Source organism: Crocodylus porosus, unplaced genomic scaffold (assembly GCF_001723895.1).
Source record: "Crocodylus porosus isolate Cpor-Errol unplaced genomic scaffold, CroPor_comp1, whole genome shotgun sequence".
In the NCBI taxonomy this organism is placed as follows: domain Eukaryota; kingdom Metazoa; phylum Chordata; order Crocodylia; family Crocodylidae; genus Crocodylus; species Crocodylus porosus.
This window is the reverse complement of record NW_017728922.1, coordinates 16,757,650-16,766,820: the sequence shown is the minus strand read 5'-3', so window position 1 is coordinate 16,766,820 and position 9,171 is coordinate 16,757,650. Positions and strand designations below refer to the sequence as shown.

General features: G+C 39.3%; 1 protein-coding gene across 1 annotated transcript in view; it reads left to right on the top strand.

Moving 5' to 3' along the window:
• The window catches only part of GGT7 (gamma-glutamyltransferase 7), a 56,281-nt gene extending 50,909 nt beyond the window's left edge, over positions 1-5,372 (top strand). The window contains exon 14 of the mRNA XM_019539740.1: positions 1,331-5,372. Within this exon, the coding sequence (XP_019395285.1) occupies positions 1,331-1,494 (164 nt within the window). The 3' untranslated portion in view covers positions 1,495-5,372. The remainder of the gene's footprint in view (positions 1-1,330) is intronic.
• The last annotated feature ends 3,799 nt before the right edge of the window (positions 5,373-9,171 follow it).

Here is a 9,171-nt window from a genome sequence, read left to right as displayed (position 1 = left end):
CACTCCACCATACCCACAAACCCCACAACCACACCTTCCCTCACACACACCCCACAAACATCACCCCCCCCTCACCTCTTCCCACATTTACCCCCGACACACGCATATGCCTGTGCACCTCTGGGGGGGAGCCCCATTCCCTGCTATGTGCTCACACCCCACCACACACATGCACCCCACCCTCATCCCCCACATACACATTCCCAGCCACCTTCCCTTTCCCCAGCAGTATACAAGAATAAGACTTCATTTTGAGCTGTTATGCAACCACCTCTATATACATGATGCAAACACACACAAATCAGGACAAAAATATTTTTATTAATAACATTTAAAATTCATCATTATGGATGTTTGATTTTTAGTGTATAATGGTTTTTTTTCTGGTTCCAAGATGGCAACCCCCTTTCCCAAAAGAAGTACTTCTGGCAGGAAGGGGAGGGACTTCCAGTGGCAAAAGTCAGGAGTTAGGGGGTGGGACTTCTGGTCCCAAGATGGTGACCGGGAGTGGGGCACTGCTCAAGGGGCGGGGCTACCCTTGTGACCCTCAATAGCTCGCCAAAACTCATTAAGTGGCCTTCCAGACGAAATAACTGCCTGCCTCAATTTAATAGAATAGCTTGAAAATATAACTCAAAGGGTCAGAAACCAGAAGGCAAAATACCCCCACATCTCATCACTTTTTAGGTCTTGAACAGTGATTTTTTTGGCACTCCTGGTTTTGATAATACTGTATACCTTTACCTGCAAAACTCTCATACTCGCTCTTACACTTGCATTGTAATTACCATAGCATTTTTTACTTCTCTGTTTAGTTTGTCATGTCATGGACCAGATTGCAGCCCCCTCTTTTTCTTTGAGATACTTTACACAAAAATAGTAAAACACACGAAAGGCCAAATAACAAAAAACAAAAAAACCCATCGGGAGAAAAACTGGCCATGTTGATATTGAGAGGAAATGATGTTAAGTGGAAGATGCAAAGATATTTTACTGCAACATACAGCATCAGTAGTTTGAGCAAGCTGTTTTATTAATATTTGCCTGCCTTGAATATCAGTGTTGTATGTGTAAGTATCTGTCTCTGCTCTACAAACAGATTAAATAAATAAACACCAATTATATATATCCCTGCCTTTCCTCCACATCTTTTAAATGATCTTTAAAAATCCCTCTTTTCCCTACCTCCCAACTCAATGCTGCTTCTTAAGTATGGGACACTTGCAGGCAATTTTATTGGTACAGCAGATGCCAAAAGATTTAAGGGAAAATTTTGTAATGAATGAAATCATAGTGTCAATTAAAATAAGTGCATCTTAAATCCTTACAGGTGAATTTCCTCAAGAAGATATTGAGTTCCTTGAAGCCAGGGGTCATCATGTAGATAAAGTCAAAGTGGTCTCTCTGGTTCATGGAGCCAGGAGAACCAATAATTTCATCATTGGAGTGAAAGACCCAAGAAGTGTGGATGCTGCAGGAGCCACGATATTATAGTGACTTCCAGATGGTGTGTTCATGAACACGGCTTTAAACAAACAAACAAGTTATTTGCATGTTCTGAAATGGCCCCTTTTTCTTCCCCCAGTGTGGAACAAGCAGTATTTTCTGTGGGTTTCTGCATTGCTGAAGAGACTGTCCTCGTTCCCTACCCCAAACAATGCAAGAGGCTGGTAAAGCCTCAAGATAGCCCTTTGACATTTTTAACCAAACACTTTGAGTTGCAGTAACCTGGATGGCAGCCAAAGGAATGCAGGGAATATACATTTCTTTTGGCAGCACCCTATTAATGATTTCAGCCGTTGCAAATTCCAACCTTAAACATTTTAATTTAACTGGCAGAAATATTAGCAAAAGACATGATGAGACCAAAATATTTTGTGCCAAACATATGGTTGCTGCTGATACATCAGTCTTCAGTATAGCACATCAGTCGTCAGTGGATATAATACAAACTGATATACTGGTTTTAGGCAGTCATACCTGGATCTCCTTAGGGATTTCTTTAATATTCCACATGGATCAGCTGATTTTTACCAGCATATGTATTCCTATATAGTTTCTATTCATGCTTTTCCTGTATGATTCTTCTGCCACAAATGTTTGGAATCCATTCACTGAAAAAATTCCAAACTTTGTTGAGTTGGACTGCATTTTCACTGGCAGCATGGGGCTAGGTATTCACTACCAATGTCCCCACAACAGCTACATGAGGGGTAGTCACAGGGCAAGTTGTTATGTAGAAAGAATTTTGGTACCTTCAGGTTTTTTTTTAATACTGCCTCATTAAAGCCTGCTCTGAAAACATTAAGGAATCCCGTGCTTCCATGCACATCAGATTCTTAGAAATATTTCAAATTAGTGCTTTGATACTATTATGAGGGATATATTAGAAAAACATGCAATATATAGAGAAAACTTAAAGCAAGAACACTTTAGATATTTTTAAAGTCCCAAATGTCCAATGCAGAGCAAAGGAAGAATTCTGCATTTATTATTTCAAATAAAAATGGAAAATCAATAAAAAGCATGATCACTGCACAGTGTCATTCTGATCAGCATTTGTATATCTCCTTTTCTTTTCACCAGTAAATTATATACAGAAATCCAGCACTTTACCATTTTAGAGGGTTATTTTAAATTATTTTTTCATTGTTACACAACCTAAATTGTATTGGTTTCCTTTCTGATGTTAATGTATCTATGAGCCACTGTACATATTATATATGTATGTCTGCTTATGATTGTCTTGGAATTTTATTTGATGCTTATGAAGAGAATTCCAGTTTTTGTCCTGTCTGAGGGACCAAGGATCTGGAGTCTTGTGAATAGTGATGTGTTTCTAATGTACCTTTTATAGCTCAAATGCAACTTGACGTGGAAAGCATGTAGTATCCTCCTAAGGGGTTCAATGAACTAACGCAGATTATGAAATGAATATTTTTTGCACTTATTTAGCATTTTTTAGCTGAGGATCTCAAAACATTTCACAAATTTTAACCGTTGAAGTCAAACATTGTACACTGAGGTAGGGAAAGGATATTACAGAGTTCATTTTTATACACCACTGTAAAGCAGCTACGTGTAAGGTGGCTTTGTAGCAGACATGAGAAACTGGATATGTATTAGGTCTTAACTGACTCAGTAGTTCAGTTGTTATGCTTGTTCATCCAGGAAAAAAGGGAAGTGCTATAGTAGGGGCAGCGTATGTTACTTGTGGAAGTCCACTGGGGGCAGAGGTGCACTTTATGTCAAAGGCAAAATCCCTGGGGTGTGGGGAAAGAACATCCATTTTACTTCTTCTAATGCAAACATTAGTTTGGATTAATGCCAAAAGTTAGAACATGCTCATAAAACTATAGATGTTTTGGAGCACCAGGCAAGGTAGGGAGGCACTTGTGTGTACTGAACCTCACCACTTAAAATTTGGGATTTTTCTAGTATAAAAACAGCAATGTTCTGTCCTCCTGTGTATGGAGGTTTAGTGACCAACTGTGAAATAAATCTAGTGATTGTTTATAGTCCCAAAGTGAGATTTCAGTGAGATTTTTTTTCTCATGTTTTGAAGGTTAAGCATGTGCTTAAGTGCTCTCCTGGATCAAGGCCTGTATTGGGAAAGAGAAAAAATGAAAAGAAACAGAGAGATGGCAGTTACATCAGGAATAACCTTAATCAGCTTTTGATCTTGAATGCCCAGTCAATTAATCAATGATTTCCTAAAGAGATTCAATACAGCTAATGAGCAATGTGTGAATGGCTTTAAATGCAGCAGTTTGTTTGAAATCTTGCTTGTGTCAAGCATAGACTGTTCTGTTTAAAACTCTAAAAATACAAAAGTGAATGACAGCAAGATAATTCTGGATTTGTAATAATGATTTTGTTTAATCCTGCATTCCCTCCTCTGTTCTGGGAGGTCAGTTTGCCTTCCTCCTTCCCATCATTACAAACAGTGAATGGATGTAATTATAATCTCACGTTAGTATAAAACATTAATAAGTTCACTGACTTGTAGTAAATTATAATAAATTTAAAGGAGACCAGACCACACTCAGTAGTTTTTCAATGTGGCTGCCAACACCTATTTAGTGAAGTACAAATTGTTGGACTGACATGAAGAAATCAGAAGCAAGCCTCATTTTCTGTATTAAAGAATAAAGCTTTTAGTTTCCTTCTTGGAAATGGGATTCTACAAATTTCTGATAGTTCTTTTTAACAGAGTTCCCCTGAAAAGACTTGATCCCAAGGATTACCCAGAACTGAAGAAAAATTATCAGCTTGCCTTTCATCTGTATCAGTAATATGCAAATATAACTCCATTGACTTCAGTAGAATTTACATTAATTTAAGAGGAGGAGGATTGATTGAGTTTTTTAAGTATAACTATATAAAACCCATATCCCCATTATGGCTGATAAAATTATATCACAAAGCTGAAATAGTGAGGGCTTTTTTTTTTAAATACCATAGTAGGAGATGGTGTTGTAATGGGTAAATATTTGCTTTATAAGAAAGTTTTTCCATGCTTCAGCGAAGTGTTTTGAAAGTTATAAGCTAGAAAAAAAAGAGAATCCTGGCAAAGAAGGACAATTTTCAGAAGGGTTAGCCATATTTAATGGTCCTTCAGGAAAAAAAAGTAAATCTGTGTATGGAACAGATGAGATGGTTTCAATAGTTCTCCAACAATGAGATGGCCAAAGAAGAGCCATCCAGTGTTCAGAGCTTGTGAAAAGGAGATGGTCCCCACAAGGGTGAACCTACTTTGGAGGGAAAAAGTTCCTGAAGGCAATAGCTTCTTGAGGGCAGTAGCTCTTCAAGTTAACTAGAGACAATCCAACAGGTACACCTCCCCTAAGAAGGGATCACATCCGCCAGCTGAAAGAAAACTGTAGAAGGACAATCACTACATATGTAATTTAAACAGTGCCTACCGTTCTGGTATCTAAATTCTTGTCCTCTCCTTCCTTACCACATTCCTTCTTTTATGAAATCCTAGAAAAAAGTATGAGAGGATTATAAGGAAAGATCATTAAAATCTCATCAAAATAAGTCTTCCCCATTTCCTTCCCCACATATGATAAAGTGAACATGTAGAGATTCTAGAGGAGGAATCACTTAGTTCATTTTAAGAGGGGCAGGGAGAAATTAAGTTCTGATAATGGAATTCTTATATAATATTTAATTTTGGAAAATCTAAAATTGGTCACGTGTATGAGTGTAAAAGTACCACATTTCCTATATAGCATCATTTTTATTTAGAAATACAGACATAAGAAAATGCATTGTAATCATAACTGTGACTGTCTTGAAATCAATTGTAGCTGTGCATTTTTTCACATAAAGTGAAAAAGGCTGAAATACAGTTTTTTTTTCTATTACCAGCTTGTGAGGTACCAGTTTCATTCTTTACATTATTTTTTTTTGACAGACTCCATTGTCTTGTTAAATATTATTCGTATTACAGTAGTTTCTGGAAGTCCAAAACAGGCCCAGGACCCAGTTGTACCTGAGCTGTAGATATAGGCTGTATGAGACAATTCCTGTCTTAAAGACTTTATATTTCAGTACACTTTATAAAATGGGCCTTCAAGGAAGCCTCTGATCCAAACACCCCCAGTTCAGATGACATTTAAATTCTTATTTTGTTGCTCAGTTAAACCAAACAAGTTTGTTGGAAAGGTTAATGTATGTGCATTTCTCAGCCTCTCATATCTTTTATATCTGTTGTATACTTGTTTTCATTGTACAAAAAGTTGATCAGCAGAAAATACCTTACTGAAGAGAGTGCTCTTAATTTTTTTCAAAAACATGTTTATTCTTTTCTTATAAATAGGTGAAAAAACCTTTTCTAGGACTATTCCTGATTTCCCCTTCCCACACAGGCTACATATTACTGGAGCAGTTCCAAAAAGTGTTGAGTCTGACTGTGATCTCATGTACACCTTGGGTGAAGCAGAAGAAACTTCACTGAAAGCATTGATCCAAACTGCTCAGTGGAGGAACTTTAGGCATTTTTGCACTTTTTTGTATCTGGCATCCATTTGACTCGAATTGGAACACTGAAATTCTGCTATTGGAGGAAAAAACAGCAGCATCCTCTTACTGCTTTTGCTGAGGTAATCCTCATTTGATAGGTTTACAGACATAAATGAGCTGCTTATACTTCACCATGTTAGATATACCTGGTCCAGGACAAGCAGTTCTATTTGTCCACACCAACCCTGTTGAACTCTTTTAAGGAGCCTTTCACTGCAGTCTCACAAGCATTAGTGCTATGTGTGCATCTGTCCACAATACCCAAGCCACTATAGAGGTGGCCTGTCTGGGCACATTTAGGCCAGGAACAGTGGGCTGTCATATGTGAAGTGACTGAAGGTCCTTTTTCTGCTCTTCACAATATTTCCTCCCTCCATTACACTATACTAGTTCTCCCTCTCCGAATATGCCTCTCAGTCTCCTGCAATGCCACAGATTCCAGCTCTACATGACTGCTGCTGCTGCTGAACCACATTTGGTTCACTGGCTGCAAATATTGATCTCAACCCTTCTCCCTGCTACCCGCCAGGTCATCAGACAGACATTGGCAGCCAGAGATAATACTGGATTTGCCAGCTGGAGATGCCCTTTAAAAGTCCTCCAGTATTAGAGATTTCCTAATTGTATCAGCCCTTTCAACTCTGATGTCCCTTTAGTTATAAGTACTGGAGAGTACCTCTCTTCTCAACTTGTCACAAATTGGAGCTTATCATTCCACCTACCATCGGACACAGAGCTGACTTGTCTATATATGGAAGGCTTCAGACCCTCTCATGAAGTTAAAGCACCCACATGATCAAAGCAAATGTATCTAGTAAGGTCCTGCTAAGTATCATTCCTTTGGTTAAGATCTCCAGCTGAAATATAAGGTATACTTATAAGCCTTTGTGCTGATCAACATATATATTAAGAGCTTCAAAAAGATTTCAACTAAGACACAAGGATGACAGAACACAGTAGAAAACCCAGAGAAGGCAGATTTTTAGAGTTATTCTGATATAAGACATTTAATTTCTAAACTACTGTTGTGGGGGACAGCCTTCCAAGGTGAGATGACTTTATGGGCTTGGTGACATAAGCCAGGCTTTTAGGGGATTAGAATGTGAAGAGAAAGGGATGTAAGTGCATTGATTGGGAAGTGGTAGGGGCAGCATGGAAGAAGGCATAATAATAGGTGTGGTAGAAGAATTATCCTCAGACCCTAATACATATTGTTTAAATTTCAGTTTTCCTGGATTTTCACAGTATTTAATTCAATTAATATTTAAACTATCTGGACAGGTAGGAAATGAAATAAACTAGAGCACAGGGAACTGCATTTCTTACAAAAAAGATTTCATGCAAACAAGCGCTCACTGGTTCAAAACTTAAAGAGGACTAAAGCTCTTCTCCTTGCCTCAGTGTGCAAGTGACACTCTACCTCACTTCTGCTGAGATGTCAGAGGGATTGTGCATGGAAAGCAGCAGGGAAAAGAAGGCTTTTTTCATTCAACAGGCTTAAAGGCAGAGGCTTGCACTTAAAATGATCATCATCCTAGAGGATGAGGAGGAAAGAAACAGGAACTAAAGGCCTAACTGAATATATATAAACTCCTATGAAAGGTACCAAGACTGCAGTTTCATGAAGAATATACCTCAAGAAAGGGTGTTGATTTAGTCTATATCTTTGAGTTTTGGTTGTCTAGTAGTTGAGTAATCCCCATACATACCCTATGTGAAACCATTCCTTCTAAAATTTCCTAGTCTAAACTGTTGGGATCTCATGACAGGGGTTTTTTAATTGGAGTTGGGACTTAGGCTCTAGCTATCTATGCACAAAGCCTTCCCTAAAAAGGATTTTACATACAGTATATGTATATAGCAATATAATTAAAGTTGACATTAGTTGATAAGTGGTGTATTTTTTTCACATCTATATACAAATGATCAGACTGTCTGGTAATTATTAGATTTATTTGTTATTTACTTTGTGCAGTAAGTTGCAGAAAGCCAGTTTCACTGCTTACCTAGCCCTGTTATCTAAGATTTACCCTGCTGAACTTTGTTCCAGAAGACTGGCCCATATAGAGCATCCTTGAAGTCAGGAAGGTTATTTATGTGACTAGACCTGAGCTTGTGCATGTTTGCAGGGCTGAGGCCTTTGTTTTTTCCAAATACAATATTTAGAACTTTGATTATTTCAGTAGTCTTAATGAATAACTACAACATATTTATTTTCACTACTGCCACGGAAAGACGGCCTTGTGATTAAAGGACTGGCAAGCAGAAGACTGAACCGCTGTTCCCAATGCCACAGATTTCCTGTGTTACCTTAGCATTGCTCATCTTAATCCAACTTTATAGGACCGGCATGTAAAATTCTTTAGCTGCTCATCTTTTAAGCCCTTTTCAGGTGGACTTCCATGCTATTTCAGACAGGTGCAATAACCTGCCTGCACAAAACATCTTTCAGCGCCTTACTACTTAACTATGTATGCGCACAGTTAAATCCCCTCCACTCCACTATGTCCGACTGCCTCAGTTTACCCTGCTGTAAGACAGAGATGCGATAAAGGAATCATTTAGTGATATTTAAAAAGCAGATTGAGACTCTAGGTTTGAAAGTGCTGTAGGTATCAAGCTGCGCCCCCTAATATTTTTCTATAAAGGCCCCATTTTCCTTTTACAGTTTTGTCCAGGCAGTGACTTTGGATTGCAGAGCTGGATACGAAATAGCAACACGAATCACCACAAGCTAGGCAAGCTTCAGTGGTCTGGATTGGGGGTGTAGAACAACTGATCCTCAGGTGGGCGAACAGTTTAGCCTGTGGTGTCACAGAGAGGCTCTTTCTGGTATGCAACACACCAGTCATGGATTAATAAGATGTTGTGCTGGGGGACACAGGGCGTGTAGTCATGGAAGTTCAGCAGCTTTGGGGCTTGCCTCGAGCCTGGCTCCTGGGCGCAAGGCCTTCGATTTCACTGCAGGTGCTCTGGGGAGCAGGAGGATTTCAACCCCTGAGCTCTTCCCCGCTTGACAAGGGAGGGTGCGTGCTCCACCAACACACGGTGAGGCCGGGGGATATGCGCGGGGCCGCACAAGGCCGCCGGCGGGGAGCCGCCCGCACACTCGGGGCGCCGCGCGCGACAGGCTGGCAGGCC